General features: G+C 37.1%; 1 protein-coding gene across 1 annotated transcript in view; it reads right to left on the bottom strand.

Annotated features, from left to right (window-relative positions):
• Window positions 1–256: 256 nt before the first annotated feature.
• LOC110021060 (heparan-alpha-glucosaminide N-acetyltransferase-like) overlaps window positions 257–19,510 on the bottom strand; it is a 34,034-nt gene continuing 14,780 nt past the window's right edge. Inside the window, exons 3-5 of the mRNA XM_020719391.1 lie at window positions 8,862–8,943; window positions 4,986–5,062; window positions 257–595 (exon numbers count right to left, since the gene is read on the bottom strand). Coding sequence (XP_020575050.1) covers window positions 257–595; window positions 4,986–5,062; window positions 8,862–8,943 — 498 coding nt within the window. The remainder of the gene's footprint in view (window positions 596–4,985; window positions 5,063–8,861; window positions 8,944–19,510) is intronic.

Raw genomic sequence — 19,510 nt, 5'->3', positions numbered from 1 at the left:
GAGAAAGATGGGACAAAATCACTTCTTGGGAAACAATGAAGAAGGCGATGTAACGACCGTACCTACCCTGCATTATCGCCAGGATATTTGTTAAAGTTCCACTACCTGCAACAGAAGGAGCTAACAGTGGCATACAAGGCAAAATTTATGCAACTTAAGTTGAACTGTGAGCCGAAGGAGACTGAGGAGCACGCCATAGCCAGGTACTTAGGAAGATTGAAGCCCGTCATCGGTATGTAGTTTAGCTGCAACCCTATTAGACACTGAGGAACATGCAGACCTTAGCACTAAAAGTGGAGAAACAATAGAAGCAAAGCGAGCAACCACCAACAATGGGAGATCTCTGGAAGCCAATCAGACAGCCAACCACCAACAATGGGAGATCTCTGGAAGAGCACGCCTCAAGGAGTGGAAGAGCTAGTAAGGGGCAGGACAGCTCCACTCTGAGTGAGAAGAAGCCTGGGAAGAATAGCATGTTTAAGACAGTCCCAGCCAGAAATGCTTCAAGTGTCATGGTTTTGGACACATGCTTCCAGTTTGTCAGACGAGTTGGGTAGTGTCTTTCATTGAGCAGAATGCAATGGAGGAGAGGCAGCTAAAGAACAGGGTCAGGAGTATCAGTTAACATTGGATTAGGGAGACACACTAGTGGTTCGATGGGTTCTACATACTAAGGACACGAGGGATCAACAATAACTTTGCTACAAAATATTCTACACTCGTTGTACTAAGAAAATTTATGCAGTCTCATTATCGATGGAGGAAGCAGCAAGAATATGGCATGTACACATATGGTGAACAAATTGAGCCTCACAACTCAGAGGCTTTCCAAGTTATACTCTATGACGCATTTGAAGGAAAAAAGAGTCAATATTGATAGAATGTGTCTAATGAAATTTTTGATTGAAAACCAATTGCAAGATCAGGTATGATGCAACATGACGCCGATGCATTCTTGTTACCTTTTATTAGAGAGACCGTGATAGTTTAATCATCGGAATCGGCACGACGGGTTCAAGAACACCCACTTCACCAAAAGGTAAGGGGATAGTCTTACCTTCTTCGGATTCCCAGATGGCAGGTGCCCTTGCCAATAGAGAAGTGTCAATAGGACCAATTCTAGTGATCGCAGAGGACCGGAGACAAACGAGCACAAGGCAGACATAGGGCAACCAGTACAAAGAGAGTTTCAAGACATCCTAGTCAGTAGCTTACCGCCATGGCCGCCACCAATCGAGGAGATTCAGTCTGTCCTCACCTCTGATTGGGTTAAACTAGCCTTGGGTTACTTTCGGAGGATTAAGGAGATTATATTTGGCATGAAATCCCTGTTCAACTCAGTGTACCCCAATATGGTTGGACCGATATGGATGTTTTCTCATAAGTGGGGAGAACTCTGGTGTCTTTGGAGACAGTGCAGTTGACAATACAACCCAGGTGCTTTTAGGGATGCAGTAGAAGATCCTTCAGCCCTGGGAGGTTACAGTAGCACCATCACCTTCAACATGCCGACAAAAGCTTCGACGAATGAGATCAAATCTCCCCCAATCCTGAAAGACTGAAGCGTGCAATATTTTGCCCCAGACAGTACAAGTGTCGCTGATTTGCCTAAGGACCGATTCAGTCTAGGCAAAGGAGAGACCGACCAGTCCTTCCAAGCATGGGTTTCCATCCAATTTGATGTGTGGCCCACTCTTATTTACTGTTGGTCTATACAGATGTTATTTTTTCATTTTTAGGGGAGCTTTTGTTATTTTTACGTTCATGACAGTAGTCGGCATCCCAATTTCTCCATTCTAGGGCTGTATCCAAAGTCGCGTGGTGTTCTAGGTGTAGCTCATCTAAAGTTGTGATCTTCTTTCAAGAATCAAGTGGTGCTCCGGCTATAACTTGTTCCTAGGAAGTATTCATCCTCGAATTTTCATCTCCACAACATTCCTACTGTCTTCATTGTCGTAATTGTTGTAGCCGCTTCGACGAACAGTTCATGGAATGTTCCTATAATCCCGCACTTCCCTAGTCACCGCGTTCCTCCTCGCTACCTCTTGTTTTCCTACAACCAATAACTCAACGCACCTTGTCGTCCTTCCCTTGCACGCCCCTACCACCCAGCTGTAGCTCCTCCAGGCTACGTCCATAGCTGCCTTCAGCCACAACTTCACCTTACAAATTTGTAAACAGCCACACCCCTTTTTCCCTTGTTGCCTACTGCTCTCCTACAGCAGCCACCCTTCACATTTTCCTGCTCCCCAACCAAACCACCCTCTTTTCACTATTTCAGCTTCACCACTGCAACCTTTCAGCCTTCCTACCCCTGTTGTCCACCCTCCTCACAAGCCAACCACAACCACCTCCGGCCTTCCATCCCATATACCCGACCACCACCCCCATTGAGATACAAACCTCGTTGCATTTGTCTTCTGTTTATTGTTGTTTTACTATTTCTGCTTGTCATTTGTAACCACCTATTGGTTTTCTTTAGTAATAAAATTTGCTCTTCTGCTGTTGTTTGGTTAACTCGGGTATCAATTTTGTTAGCAAAGATTAAGGTATTGAGTGAATTAAGAAAAAGTATTAGAAACCAAGAAATGTATTTAATAAATTTATCGAGAGTTAAATTTTATTTTAAAACTCTCTGTAGACATTTTGTTATTTTAAACATTTTATTAAATTTTATTTTATTTTAAACATTTTGTTAGTAGTGGTGATTTAATTAAATTTGCATGCAACTTAATTATAGCTTATATTAATCAAAACTCAACAATCCAAGATGTATGAAATACTTTTACCTACACGAACATGAGCAGCAAATGAATTTCTTAAAGGATTTGAGTTGTGCATTTTTTCAGGTCACCTATTAGTTTTTATTTCAGAGGGGAAATTTATATCTCATTGTTCTGCGTATAAAAATCAAGCATATTTTACATCAGATGAGGTCGACATAGAATTATATCATAGAGGATTTTAACTCAATTGCTAGTTTTAGACATCACAGAGAGCAGGAGCCACCTATTTAAAACTTAATCTTATTGTAGTGCTTCAACCAATTATACATAAGCAAACGAGGACAAACAGAAAAATAGCCAAACAAGCTATAGAAAGTAGCGGGCTTGCAACTTGAAATTGAATTCTATTAGTTTCAATCATATGGTAATTAATTGATTAATATAAAATGCTTGTATGTAATATACTCCATGTGGTCACGTGAGTATGGATGATTAAACATATCGGGGTGGTGTTGTCAAATTTCCCAGAAACAAAGTTTGCTTTAACTTTCCTGCATATTCCCCTCAAACAATCAGTACAGGAATCTTCCAACCAATAAATTTGATGCCAAAAATTTCAGGCAAATTGACTGACATTGATCTAGAATTCATAGAACGCATATTCCCCTCTAAGCTTGAGCCTTCCAAATGAACCTATAGGAAATCGTTCATTCCTCACTCTAATACACACCAAGTCATCTCTCTTGAAGACTTGGGCTTTTCTGGACTTTTTCTCTAATTGGGATAATTAGCATTTTATTTAATAATTATGTCCCCATTTGCTCCAGTAAGATTAAAATCTCTAGGGCTCTAACCCCTACATCCGTGCTAAGCTCAGTAGCTAGAAGTATCGGAACTAACTCCAATTAAGTGAAAGAATTGCACCCATATACAATCACAAATGAGATGTGACCTGTCAACTGGCTAGTGGACTAGTTGTAACCAAACTCAATTTGAGATTGCATACAAATAGAATCCTCTCACACCTTTGGAATTTCTGTCAATACTATTAGCTATTGAGCTTAGCATGGATACGAAAGTTAATAAAAGTGATTTAGACCATACATGAGCAAGTGAGAAAGAAAATTGTCAAAAATAACACAAAATATTAGAAGCGGGCTAACAAATCCAGCAAAGCTATGTTCTTCAATGAATGTGACATGGTGTGAATCAAATTGAAGAAAGAAAAATTTTTGAAAGATCATTTGGAAAGCTCAAGCTATAGCTAATGATCCATTCATAATCATTAAAAAGATTTATGATAATACATAAAATTTGATCCGTCGGGAGACTACAATATTTATATTATTTTTAATGTCGCTAACTAATAATATTTCTATTATTTTTAATGTTGCTAAATTGTCATCGTACTACGGTGAACTATAATTTTTCAATGAAGAAGACAAAGCCTCGCCTACCCAGAGGGAGTGACACAAGAGCTTTCCCACAAATGCTGAATGGGCGTGTGAATGGGACTTTTGTCCCATGTGTCATCTAACGAGAAATTTTCTGACTGGTCCCCCGAATCGAGAATTTTTCACCCACAGGGACCAACAATCCTTCTAGATCTTTTTTTTTTCATTATTGAATTAGAATTAAGGTTAATTTTGCTTCGGACTACTCATATGTTGATATTTCCTAGTTTTGGGACTTCTTGCTTTTGGATTATAAAATAAAGGTTATTTCTTGGAGTTTTGTATCCTTAATTTTTCTCAAGTAATGTTCCTATAGCATGATTGAATCGAGATTGTGATCTCATTTGATGGTCTAAATACCTACCCATACCTCTGCAACTGTTACCTACCTACTGTTTTTGGCATCGAACTCGACATCCAACTACCTGTTGCGCCTGTTTTCAACCATCACCGTCATTTTTTTCTTTATTCCTTTGTTTCTCTTCCTACTAATATTCGACCCACCCCTTGATCCTTCCACACCATCTAGAAACCTGATATCCTTTGTTAGAAAAAATTTTAGAAATTTCAAAAATAGAACTTTTAATGAGTTAAACATTAAAACTCGTACGTAAAGATTTCCTTTTGAACTCTAAATGTCACTTACTCAGCTAAAAATCAGTCAGGGCAATCTATTACCATATGAAAATTTATTTTATTCGGGAATAATAATAAATTTCACAATAAAATCAAAATTGGTATTATATCAACAAGGAAAATACAATATAGATAAAAAATTTAGAGACTTGTGTTTCATGCATTGCACCTGTAAAATGCCAGACCAACGGATCTTTTCAATATCAATACCAAATGATAAGGAATTTACTCCATGAAAGTAGCCGCCTGAAATAAGTGAAACTTAAATATTACTATAAATTGTATGTTTACTGAAAGCATAAGTGTATTCCAATTCTGAGGAAAAAAAAAGTAAATGAAAAACATATTTAAAAATCACTTTGATGGCATAAAGCAATTTGGACCTATTTTCAAATCAACTTTTTGCTCTTTAATTTTTATTCTACTGTCACTACTATGATAACTATAGCAAATCCTTTAAACTGCCAACGAGTGATCCTTATCGCATCATCCAAACATTATTGCAATTGGCAATTTTATGACCAAAGTAATTTATGTAAGAGCTTCAACATAAACTTTAATATATAAAAAAAAAAAAAAAATGGATGCAACTCAGGAAGACCATAGTACTAATAACTCCCGAACAACTAGCAAGCAGTTTACTATAATTGAAAATTAATGTTTAACAGATACAGAAAGAAAATTGAAGCACATTGAAAGTGAGAGAACTATAGAACAAGCCTAGAGACCACCATTCCCACTTCTGTTCATCAAGGAGGAATCAGTGTAATGGAGCTTGACATGGTTGAGATTGTATTGTCACTACCAACAGAAGAGAAGAATGTTGGCTTCTTTTTCTCTTCTTCCTATCGATCAACCACTACTATTGCATGCACGTCAGGGAAATATCAGTGTGTTTCACGCTTCACATCCTTTTCAGCTCTCCCAACAACAAGGTCAAAAAAAAACATGTTGAAAAGCACTTTCCTAACATAAAGCAATTTAGTCCCATTCATCCTCCTTGTTCATATCTTTTATTCCACCATCACGCATAAGGCAAATCTAGCAAATTCCTTTAAACTGTCTAAATATGACTAAACATCGTATAAATACATATCCTTCTACTTAATCAAATGTTGGAAATTGCACTGCAGCCAAAAAAAGATGAAAGCCATATTCTAATATACCTTTGCAAAATCATGAGTAAAGTATTGATGAACTTTTTGGAATAAAATACCATCAATCAAAAAAGAACAGAACAACCAATAGGGTAAGAACCGTTTAGAGAACAAAGTAAATAAGGGGTATTCTCTAAAGAAGGTGAAAGAATGAGCACGTGTTGACAGGCCATAAATCCAGGGAAAACTGAAATGTTTGTCATGAAGGGTAGAATCGACAAAAAAACAATATTTACCCTAACAGACTCCCAATACTATTAGCCAAAAAGAAACAGATTCCTTCTGCGTCTTCAACATCAAGGTCGTCCAAAGCTTTAGGATGCAGATGTTCCTTAGTTGATAGAGTTCAGACCACTAATTTCCTCATTCCTTTCATAAGAAAAAAAAAATGCTTATGATCACATTGATTATTTTGATAATTTAATTTCCAATCTGAAAGAAGTTTTATAGATGTATTAAATTAGAACTAATAGGCACAAACCTACCACCTTTAGATAGGAAATTTCCTTTCTATAAAGAGATTTTCATTTGAAATTTTTAAATAAGAAAGTTCCAAAAAATATGCTACAAAATTTTTGCGCTCAAAGCAATACCCAAACACTTGAAGGGAAGAGTTTCCAGAGAGCAACCCATAATATTAGCCAAATGAGTGCCCAATCCAATTACTTCCCAAAGAAAACTAAAGATGATTTGGAGAAACTAATCTTAAGATCAAATGACCACTCAAAGACTTCAAGATACTTATAAGAATATTAACTTGGAAGGGGGAAGCTCAGCAAAACAAAGCAATGTCATCTTCAAACTAAAGACTAGTAATGAGCAGTTCCCATGTTTGAAGTAACAAGCCTCAATCTGACTGTCAAAACAACATGCAGCATTTTTTTTAAAGAACATCAGAAAAACTAATGATCAGAAGGGAAGAAATGGGATATTCACGCTTAAGGCCCTCAAAACTTTTTAATTATTTACTAAGATGACAGTTCGCAATGATCTATAAGGTAGCATGAATCAAAGAATTCATCCAAGATGTTAATCATGGTGGAAAGAAGAAATGATGATAAGTAAAGAAAAAAAATGCCCATTTGCAATTAGTGAAAAATTTTTCACATTACACTTAACAGATAAAGTTATCCTTTCTCAATGAAAGAGCTAACAAGTTCATCAACCACAACAATGCAGTCAATAGTCCCTACACCAACAATAAATCACATTAAGAAACATTCAACCGACTTGGGTAAGAATTCTATGAGACTTTTAAAAAGCACTTTAGTGAAGATTTTGAAAAGAACATTGAGGAGACTATTATGCTGAAGTCCTTTAGAAGTTTGTTATGCTCTTTTTTAAATATTAAAAAAATGGAAAAAAAATGAGACAATCAAGAGTATCAATCTTAAGAAGATGCCCGGATGAATGATATTCCTCGTTTCTAAAATAAAAAGAAATGATAAGCAATTAGGACCAAGAGAAAAGACGCACCATCGAATTTTGTTACGAGAAAAAAGATCATCTAAACTTTAAAAAAAACTAGAATCTTCCCAAGGATAAAGCTTATGAAAGCCCGACACAGCGTAAAAGTAGAAACAAAAGCTTTTATACTAAGAATTCACCTGGATCAGAAATGATATGACATAATTAATGTTCGGTACGTCATAAGGTTTCTCATATTGCTTTGTTCTATCTATCATTTTACATTGCAATCATATTAAATGAGTGTAATACTGTTATCTTATTTTGCATCTTCTACCCTCCATTATAGATGAAAAAAAGACCCAAGTCAATTCGGCAATATCTTATCTTCACTCATGTGATCCATATAATATAATCATTTCTTAATTATTATTCTTAATTTATCATCCATTCATCTTAACATTCTCATTTAAGCTATAATTGGCAATCAATAACTTTATCGCACCAAACTGAATTTAATATAGCATAGCAAGTGTAATTGTAGTTGTATAAAATTAAGTTTTAAGTCTCCATAATGTTGTCTTATTTCCATAACTTCTAGACCTTGATTGAGGATACAAGTAGAGAACCACTTTTATTTATAATTCGTCGAAAAACAAAATGTGATAGCCATGCCTGGAAATAAGAATTTCAAATAGAGAATCAATATTTCTTAATCATTTCAAGTTCGTTCCACTTTTTGAATACAACCAAGTAGCACAACAAATAAATTGATAACCGAGAAGTCCTTCATTCAATAATTCAATCATTACTGCTGAAAGCAAGTTGATCCAAATTATAATTGTAGCGCAGCAAGCATTCATAACAAATGAAAACCTAAATTTTATAATTCAAAATCATACTAGATCATATAGAACAATCCATATTAATGTACCTCACAACTGCCCCTCAAAATGCATGATGTGTAAGGAAATATCCAAGCACATACCTTACATTTGGTCCTGACATCAGAAAAAAACTATCATTTCTGTCATAACATGCAATATTTTTCATCACAAAATCACCCTAAGAGTATTGTACTGTAACTATGTTCTGTTGTTCTTCTAATGAATGTCAAAAACTAAACTGCAACCCTCCCAGGACTTAATTCGAAGAAACATAGTAAGCTTGAGTTTGATTTTACAGGCTATTGGCTTGACATGCCAAGATTTGCAAATAAAAGATTATAGAACAAACTACAACAAAGCAAACCATAAGAAGTGATCTTTAAAATAATTCAATCCCTAGATAATCATCAAAAACTTCATTTATTCAGGGTTCAGAGAAGAAAATAGAATTTTGATAACGAAGTTATAATGACCATTTGAATAAAATATCCTATTTCTTGAAATTGTTTGATTAAAAAAAAAATTAACTAATGAAATTTTTCTAGACATAGATGTTTGAGAGTGCATAGAATAAATTAGAAAAAATAATATTACCCTGCAGAAGGACACCAAGAAGAAAAAGCTTTAGTGCCCTCAGCGTTGCTTGCTGTGTTGCCTGTAGTTTGTTTGATGTTTTCTAAAAGTACACAACAAAATTCTCCTCAGATGTTTGAATATTAAGCAACCAATAGAGGAGTAAAGCATGAAAAATAAATTATTCTTCTCGCTGTCCCAAAAGTAAACACCTAGAAACTCAAACGTCAGTAAGGGTCTGCACTACGAGAATTCTTGTTTAAAGTTTGGGATGATTATGAACAAATGAACCACCGTGTAGAAGCTTCTTACTAATCAATAGGTGCTGATCAGAAAATAAATTAAATTCAGGGAAAAAAGAAACAAGTTAATTAGTAATAATAATTCAATGGCTGTCAACGTCAAATGCTAACCATCCACACGCTGCCTAATTGATACCGGAGAAGAAAAACCAAACCACAAAAATTTACTTTTATTAGTAGGAAAAGAGGGTTACAACACACATAAATTGAAACATTACCAAAACACAAACGACAAAGCGGACACCTCAAGAGTGTATGCCAAGGGCGGTGGAGGTGACCAAACCACAAAAATTAACTTTTATTAATAGGAAAAGAGGGTTACAACACACACCAACTAAAAATAACATCATAAATTGGAACATTACCAAAACACAAACGACAAAGCTGACACCTCAAGAGTGTATGCCAAGGGCGGTGGAGGTTGGTGGGAAGGTGGGGTAGCAACCGGGAACAGCGGGACAGTAGTTGGTACGGCTGGCTGCAAGGAAAAGTGAGGGTAAAGAGCTGGGCAATAAGTTATTGCAGCATAAATGGGGTCGGTAACATAGGGGGAAGCGGTTGGGGATAGCCGGCGGCTAAGAGAGGAGGAGATGGAGTAGGGAAGATAAATGGGAGATAAAATCATCAACTCGGAGTAGGATATAACCGGAGCACCACCACCTCTTTGGATACAGTCCTAGAATAGGGAAAAGGATTCCACATGGGAAATCTGAAAGCAATACACAACAAGAACAAAACCTTAAATCCATAAAACACCAATTTAAAGACTCTAACTTCAGAAAACAGAAAAAGAAGTAGCACTCATAAAGAAATCACAGAAAAGGAAGGAAAAGAGATTAGCGGCAATGTCTCTTTCCCAATATGCCACTGGATCGAATGCAGAAAATGAAGGAGAGCAGCACAAGTGGCTGCTTGCCTTGCCAAAACCCACGCTTCAGGCCAGTCGGCCTGGGTTCATCTTGGACCGGTCCCCAATGGGACCGGTTGGGTCGGTCCATCGCTCCCACTCGCGCAGAAGTTTTTCCCGCCTGCTCCATGCTCGCGCAGAAGCTCTCTGAACCAGCATCACTAATCCTGCTTAATGATGGGGTTCTATTAATATGCCAGCCATTTTCATCACCTCCACTAGTTCCTTCTCATTTTTCCACCATCAACTCAGACCAACATTTTGCATTATTTGAGTGGAATTTGGCTTCATAGAAAACATGAAAAGATTAAAAAGAGCTAGGTGACATTTGTTTTCGCGTGCTAGCAAGCATAATGGTGATTAATTTACCTATTTGTTGACGGTACCACTCAATTTAAGAGGGCAAAACAATAACTGGAACAAGGTAGAGGATGGAAGGAGACTGACATTAGGGATAACATAGACAAACCTATTTCTTGACTTTTTAATGTAGGAAAAGCACGAGTTATCAAGGGAATCTTTTATTTATTTCATTGCTTCGCCTTTAGTTTAATTTTCATAAGCATTGTAGGATAAATATGATTATGTAATGTTAATTTGAACAACCCAATGACAATGTGAAAGTTAGATTGAAATGATTGCAAATAGTTAGTGACGCGGCTGTTGGAGCCGTGTTCCAACAGGATTGAGGAACCATCCGCAATTGTGGGAGGAAATTCTACCAGGGATACAATCCCAAATCAATTTTGGTTTTTTGATAATTAGCAAGGATTTTATGTATTGTGGAGATTGTAAATTATGGTTTATACTCTAAGGGGTGTTATATCATCTCCTTCTTACAAGTGATTGCGGGCTCTGAAAGTTTCAACACCTCAAAATTTTATATTTGTTCTTGAAAGCATTGAGAATCAAATTTTCAGAAGGCATATTGGATTGTAGAGAAAACACTACCAAGAAATTTTGCATTCATTTTATTATGATATTACTGAACTCAATTTCGACTAAGACTAATCATTAAATGTTGAATATTTAACAATATAATAGGGACAAACATCTTCTTTAAGTTGTAAAATTAATCACCTTGAGCTTAGAGTGAATGGTGGGGGCGATGATGATGAACTCAATCAAGATCCCATGGTTTCCTCTTGGGTCGTCGTGGTCCCTGATCTACGTAGTTAGAGGAGGTGTCGACCTTAATTAACAGAAGATTTTATGTCAATTAATTGTACCATTATGGTTCACAGCTCAAAAGGTAGAAAGCTATTAGGAAACAAAAGGGTTGTTGTTGTGGCCAAAATATAACATTATCATTGGACGATAACTACCAAGTTAGGCTTTGGTCGTAACTATTACTTTTGTGGAGCATTTGGGTTAGACCACATGGACAAATGACTTAAACCACGCCGACAAATGACTCGGAACATGTCCTTAATGGCAAGAAATTACTTTGAGTGTGAATATGCTGATACACTCAATATGACATTCGCTCTTTACGAATTGAAGTCAATTAAAAATGTATCGCTCCTGTCAAATTGGTGCAAGGGTGTATAAAATTTGCTTAAGTTTTAAGTGATTTAATTTAAAATTAATATTTTATTATATTGCTTTGAAAATCAATTTTGAAAATCTTAATTTAAAAGGTGACTTCTTCAGTTGAGATTTTCGATCAATGCAGTCATCATCTGGGATTTATCATTTAAAATTTCTACATTTAAGATTCATTTGAAATTTATCAATTTTGATATCATAAGCATATTAGTTTTGTCAACTCTAGACTTAATAAGGATAAGGATCGGAGTATAGGCGATTTGGACATACAAAGTTTTATGTTAGTGATTTAAACATTGCTAGAACTTACTAGACTCGTCAACTCCAGTTCTTAAGAGGAGGATCAGACTAGTTAAGTGGGACTTACAACTCTATCTTATAGACAATGCAACTTGATTGATTGATTTTCAAAATGAGATTGATCAGAATGAAAACTTTATTCAAACCTGAACAACATTCTCGGAATTTTTAAATTCAAATTTTTATTTAATTTGGCGGAACAAATACGAGTTAGCAATTTCATATATTTGAATAGTTTAAAGAATTTTACCTATTTTGAAGGCTTTCACAATCTTTAAACTATCAAGTTGATATGAAATTTATATCAAGAGGCAAATGCGAGATTTTGAAATTATGCATGGTTGACTCATTTTTATAAATATCTTAAATTACTTATGAAATGGCCTTGAAGTTTGTATCCCTTCAAATCATTTAGAACATAGAATGTTTACAAAGATATTATGATTTTGGATTACAAATTCTTTTTGTGCTTTAAAAGAGTTATCTTATGTTTGCTAGTAGACATAATATTAATTTGGCGGCGAAGTTGGAATATCAAGCCTTTATTTTGGTATTTAAACTGAAATTTGTGTAACTTAGCCCCAATTTCATATTTAATTTATTTTGCAAGTTTAAACTCTATGAGCCTAAGTTTGAAAAGCCTAACTTTAAATTGATTTTAAAACCTTGGGAGTCAATGTTTGAAAACCTAAATTTCGAATTAACTTTAACCCTAACAAACTTAAGTTTAAAAGCCCAAAATCAAATTATTTTCAAGTCCTAAGAGCCTAAACTTAAAGGCCCAAATTTAAATTACTTTCAAACCCTAAGAGCCTAAATTTTAAAAGTTCAAATTCAAATTATTTTTAACCTTAGATGATTCACATGTTAAAATATATTATGAGTTTCAATAGTACTTTAAGTTATTTGCAAGTCCAAGTCAATCAAAAATTTGGCAGCCTCTCAGTTTCAATCTCTATTAGGAGGCATCGAGAAAAATGTCAACCTATCCAACTGTCTTAAAAAACTCGTTGGTCAGTGTCATGAGACACTACAGTTGGGAAAGAAAAATGAGTATTTCAACCCATGATCCTTAAAAACATTATAGGCCTTTAATGTATCCACAAAAAAGAACAATCACGAGAGCAAATATTCCAGAATAGGTACACTTTACTTCCTTGGACAGTACTTAATTCCCTGGACATTTGCTCATGTTTCCTAGGACAGATATTTAAATCCCCTTATTTTATAAAAATTTTCCAAACGATAACACAATTTCCTCAAATGGTATTTAATTCCCTAGGTGGGTACACGAGCTTCATCGAATGAACATTTTAATAAAAATTCACCCCCAACCCCACTTTATTATACCATTCCACGCAGGATCGGCGACGACGGCAATAACCGACAATAGAACAACAAAAGACATACAAAATATTTTTCTAATTTTGATGTATATTTATTTATTTACTTTTATAATATAAAATATGAAACACAAATAATAAATTAAGGAAAATGCTTGGCTAAGGTTTTGGGATCCGTTTGAGTGACTGGAGATTATCAAGTTGGACTAAAGAGAAAAATGGCAGCAAGTTTTTTAGTTGTAGCTCAGGTTGGGGTTTCAAGACCGGCCTTAGCTCAAATAAAAGAGGAGAATGGCGAGACTTCTGTGTATTATAGAGCTGCATAGTATTTTAAGGCGTGGGTTGGGGTTTCGGCTTCAATCCACAACTAGATCGAGTGAGGAACGGAGAATCATAAGGGGCATCAGGCATTGGACTCGGGCAGAGAGGCAGAAGTAAAGTTAAATTTCAAAAGTCTTTGTATGTCGCGATCCGATCGTGTGCTACTAAGGAAAGGAAAAAGATGGGGTTGTGTGATCTTGTTGTTGCTTTCCTCATTAGCCACAATAACAGCTGTCTTGCAAAACTTATGATCACAAAGGAGACAGAGTGGTAGGAGAAACAAGGGTTTTGGTGGTTTGACTTTGAATAGAGGAGAGATGGATGAGGCTTCAATAGAATAACGATGTATGTGAGTTTTGAAGTATGAGGAAGATGTGTGGTTTTTATGCTCGAACAGGGAGTGCAAACGGCTTCAGTTCATTGTGAGGAGGCAAAAGGATTCGATTTCGGTTGGGCTAGGCTCGGACTTGTGCAACAAAGGGTTGAGCTTCGTCTATATGTCGTGTGCGTAACGAAGGAGTGGAGACTAGAATGACAAAGAGGAGAAAGTCTTCGGCTCTACGGTGGTTCCTTGTGATCGAAAAGATGGATGAAGAATAAACAAACAGGGATGTGGGAGTTTTGAAGGTCTTCGCCGTCGTAGTGCAATCATTGCTTTCCTCGCTAGTCTCAACCGATGCAGGCGAACAAGGAGAGGCTCATGTGAGGGGAAGAAGCGTGAGGCTGAGGGAATGGAGGATTGGAGGCGAGGGTTTCAAAGTCGGAAGGCAGAAGAACGAAGGAGAGAATGAGACGTGTGAATGAGAAGGGTAAGCAGAAATGCGAAGTGCAAGCACTTATGGGGTGAGAGAGGGATCGTGTGACTTAATTAAGTTTAATTAAATCTAATTAATAATATTAACTATTTTTATTGAATTTTTAATATCAATTGCAAGCACTTATGGGGTGAGAGAGGGATCGCGTGACTTAATTAAGTTTAATTAAATCTAATTAACAATATTAACTATTTTTATTGAATTTTTAATATCAATAGAGGTGTGTATGTGTCTTGTTCGGGAACAAGTGATGGATTATGCCTCGTTGTTTCACCGTCGACCATTGTTTTCAGTCCAAACAGCGGCCAAACTGCCGAATTTGTTGTCCAATGGTAGATTTCACCACTTATCCTCTTCCAAATGATGTCTACAAGTTGTCTTCAGCCATGCAGCCACCTTTGCTGGCTGCTAATGTAGTTTGATAGTAATAAACTGTTGACTGCAGTAGGAAAACTGATATTTTTGTTTTCGGTTCACTGTCCAACCGTCATCCACACCAGAATTTTGCTGCTATCATTCCTCCATCTTTCCATACCCTTCCTGAAACTTCCCTATCACTTTCTTGTATTTTATTACACCTTCAAGGAGCCCAAAAGCGGTATCATCCTGCTTACACAGAATTCCGCAGAACAATCAGTATCCACGATCCCTTCGAGTTCCCAAGCAAGAACTGATATCGGAATTTAGCAAACATCTAGAGAAAAAAAATATATTATTACTAAATTCAAAGTCTGAAATTACAACAAACAATAGGGAAATCAGAAATTGCAACAAAACGACAACACAACGCTAGAACTAAGGTTGGATGTAGGTTGTAAGTGGTGCCTAGACCTTCGGAGTGGTGGAAAAGGGAGGTTAGCAAACTGGAAATAGTCGTAGAAGGGCTTGTTTTGGGTGGCGGCGGCAAGAGGGAAGCGGCGAGGGTGAAGGGAATCGTGTGGGAGAGAGTAGGGAAAATAGATGGGGATACACACCACCTGGTAACCAAGACACGGCTGGAATTTCACTTGAAACCGTAGGAAATAACCCTAAAGAGAGAAAATGATACACTGACGGTTGTCCTCAAGCAAATCACAAAAAAACTAAACCCTAAACATAACTTTAATAGACCTAATACTATTAGGAGTGGACCCCACTCCAATTGGGTGGCAGCCCCAAGCCTAGAGAGGGCCTACCAGCCCTGCCTTAACTAGACCGAATAGGTCCAGAGTTCCCCCAACCCCATCTCTGTCTACTGGGGTTGGTGGAGCTTTGACCTCATCTATTGAAGCTTCTAAATCCTCATGATATGACGCAGGTCGGTCACATTGAAGGTGACGAAGTTGTCGTAACCTCCCGAAATCAGAGGGTTTTCAACTAAATCTCTAGAAACACCTAGATCCCACTCTATGATGAAGTATCCCACAAAATACCTAAGAAATTTTCACGAAGTGCAAGTGACCATTTCTATCCATCCAATCATCTATGAATACATTGTTGAACTGAACTAGAACTTTATCAAGCGTATTCCACATAGTCCTCCAAATCTCAAGGTCAGCTCATTCCTCTTTGAAGTGAAGACAGTTTGAACCTCCCATAGTGGTGGCAGCCCTGGCGATAAGCTGTCAGTCAAATATCCTGAAACTCTCTTTGCAGTGGTTGCCCTATGTCTGATATTGGCTCTTCTAACTTGCTTCACTCTAACATCGACAATACTAATCACACTGGCACCTCTCTAATAGCAAGAGCACTATAACGTCGAACTCCAAAAAACGTAGAAAAAATATGTGTTTTCATCTTTGATGAATGAGTAAGTGTTCTTAAATCCATCATGTTTAATCTTGTGATCAAACTACCACGGCTAACCCAACAGAATAAGACAAGCGTTCATGGGTACATCACACAACATCTAGTCATGTAACTGATCCGCAATAGAAAACTCTATGAGGCATCTTCTGGCAATGCTAATCATTTTCTCCTTCAACCAAGTCAGAGAACACAGTTGGAAATGTCTCTCAATAGTGAGACTCAACTTGTCCACCATCTGTATAGCCACCACATTCTCACAACTAATTCTATCGATAATAAAGTTGCACACATTTCCCGTCACAGTGCACCGGGTATAAAAAAACATTGTTGTGAAATTAATGTTGCTCTCTCATAGCCTCAATCTGAAAGACCCATCAAACTAATACTCATGCACATCCTCACTATCTTCTATCTCTAGTACCACTACTTTCACTGCTCTTTGCTTAGTGAAAGAGACAACCCTGGTAATAGGGCAATTTGAAGCGATGTCTCTGAACCTGTGACATCTGAAATACTTCCTTGAGACCACATTATTGGGTGTACTGCTCCTCATGGGGTTCTTCCCACTCTAATCAGCTCTATCATCTTTCTTGGCAATTTTTACACCTCATTCAAGTGTACTACTGGCTCCTCCTGCTATGGGTAATTGTTTGAATGACCACGGGGTCCTAATCTGCTTTTGCTCTTTCTCCGCCTTCAGGGACAAAATTTGAACATCACTTAATAACCAATAAGGTTGTAGTTGAACGACATGGCTAATGGCTGCTAATGGCTGACTTCAAACATCACAAATACTTGGCAAATACTTGGCTATCTCCCTTAGCTCACATTTTAGCAGGAGTTGCTCAAACTCTACTATGAACTCCTATATTGACAATTCTCTCCGATGTAAGTGATGTGGCCTCAAAAATATGTCCTGACGGTAGTGTGAGGGTAAAACTTCATCTGAATCTTCATCATCTTCTCCCAAATAGTGATCTTATTCCTACATTTTCTCTGTCTCACTCTCTTTAAATTCTCCCACCACAAAGAGGTACTTTTCTTCAGTTTTATAACAACTTCACCCTCCACTCAACTGGCGCCTCCTTATACTCGAAAATCCTCTCAACAGTCTGCACCACTCAATGAAGTCATATGGATTCATTCTCCCCTCAAAATCTGATAAGCCTACCTTTACCCCCATATCTCTATGTACTCCAAATGTCCTTTAGCTTTATGGCAGCAAGCGTCACCCTCCTATCAGCTGGTACCTCTTTATACTCAAAAATTCTCCCAAGTCTGCAACCACTCAATGAATCCATTCGGATACATTCTCCCCTCATAATTCGGTAAGTCTACATTTACCCCAATGTCTCTATATCCTCAAAAAGTCAATCCATCCCTCTGTCGGCGCTAAAAAGTAAAGTTGGTTAAAGTTGGGGGGTTGCCCGTAAGAAGTTGTCGGTCACCGGTATTGAAATATCGTTCCCCGCTTCGGAAGGACGTTTTAATTTACATATCCCCGCTTTGGAATGACGTTTTAATTTACATATATACGTATAATTTTAGAAAAATATGAAATCAAACTAACCTCATATTTTTCACAGTTTAAATGAAAGAGCGTTCTACCTCAAATCTTGTATTTATCCCGAGGGATAAACACAAGACTTGAGGATGAGGCTCGATCAAATAAACTAAGAAATATATGACATTCATTTGGTCTGCGAAACCATTTTATTTGCCGACAAGTTCCCCTATTTTATACACAGAATTAAATAGGGTTTATTTTAGGCTTGTGTATTAAATAGGGTTTATTTTAGGCTGGGTTCGGAAAAGTTTCCTATAAGGGCAAGCCCCTATAGTTAATTACATCTTAAATGAGCGAAATCATTTAAGAAAACTCTCGATAAAAAACAGGGAATACTATCTTCAAAAAATTCAAAAGGATAGGACTTTCAACGAAATCGGACGAAATGGTGTTAAAGGGGAATGACTCAAATTTGGAACATTTATTGTAGAATCCAAAGGAGGAAGAACTAAGGAATGTCACGGATCCTGAGGAGAACCTTGAGTACTTCCCAAGCAATCAACGAGGAGTAATTATTCGAGTGTTTCATCCGGCCAATTTTATTTAATTAGGGCTTATACTTGCGTGACAAGGTCACACAAGTCGCCTAGAAGATATGAGGATTTATGTCGTATCGGACAACAACCTAGGAACTTAGAACAAGTTAGGGCTTAAACTGCACAGTCTGGCTATGCAAAGGCTTAAAAGATAAAGTGAGGATTTATGTCGCGCTAAGCAGACTACCTCGAAATCCTATGGCTTGTTGTTTAATTTATTTATAGGAAAGGGAATGGTTTTGCTGGGGAAGACATGTTCTGCTGTTGAAGATGGTCGTGCTGCCCGTCGCGCTAGCTCCAAGCTCCTCGACGTGACGAGTTTAGGTTTTCTAGGGTGTCCAGTTATGATGTCAAATCAAACGACCCTATGGTAATAGTCCTCTAAACGTCCTATATAAAAGAAGACATGTTTAAAGTTATATAATATAAAATGTGCAACACAGGACAAACAATAGGATGCATGTAGAGCAGTAGCAGGTAGAAACAGGAAAAGTATAACATGTTGTACCGAAAGAACAGTAGCAGATAGAAACAGGAAAAAAATAACATGTTGTACAGAAAGAACAGTAGCAGGTAGAAACAGGAAAAGTATAACATGTTGTACCGAAAGAACAGTAGCAGGTAGAAACAGGAAAAAAATAACATGTTGTACAGAAAGAACAGTAGCAGGTAGAAACAGGAAAAGTATAACATGTTGTACCGAAAGAACAGTAGCAGGTAGAAACAGGAAAAAAATAACATGTTGTACAGAAAGAACAGTAGCAGGTAGAAACAGGACAAGTATAACATGTTGTACAGAAAGAACAGTAGCAGGTAGACAAGTATAGCAAGTTTAAATACATCGCAAAAAGTGAAGTTTGGAAGAAACGTCGTCCAGGAAATCCGAAGAAGAGTGTAATAACGACTCATGACAGAAAACTCGAGAAAATCAACGAGAAAAGACTCAAGTAAAAGAAAAGAAAAAAAATCCTCAAAAATCTTGGAGAAATCCCGAAAGAAAGAAAAAGTAACATGAGTGCCCTGTCCCAAAGCTTCGATAAAACAAAAAAAAAGTTCGGGTGAGGGGAACCGCAAGCACTCGTATGGGGCTAGGCTAAGATATATATTTATACTAGAGGGTCCGCGAAGGCTACTCGGTCATCCAAATGTATAGAACCGTCACTCGTCTAGAAGTGTGTCTTGGGCCTCACCTAGAGGGCTACTTCCCAGCCTAAACAGGGATTCGTCAGGTGGACAAACAGGT

The sequence above is a fragment of the Phalaenopsis equestris genome, unplaced genomic scaffold (genome assembly GCF_001263595.1).
Source record: "Phalaenopsis equestris unplaced genomic scaffold, ASM126359v1 Scaffold000118, whole genome shotgun sequence".
NCBI lineage: Eukaryota > Viridiplantae > Streptophyta > Magnoliopsida > Asparagales > Orchidaceae > Phalaenopsis > Phalaenopsis equestris.
The sequence above is the reverse complement of the archived record's forward strand: the minus strand, read 5'-3'. Positions and strand labels throughout refer to the sequence as shown.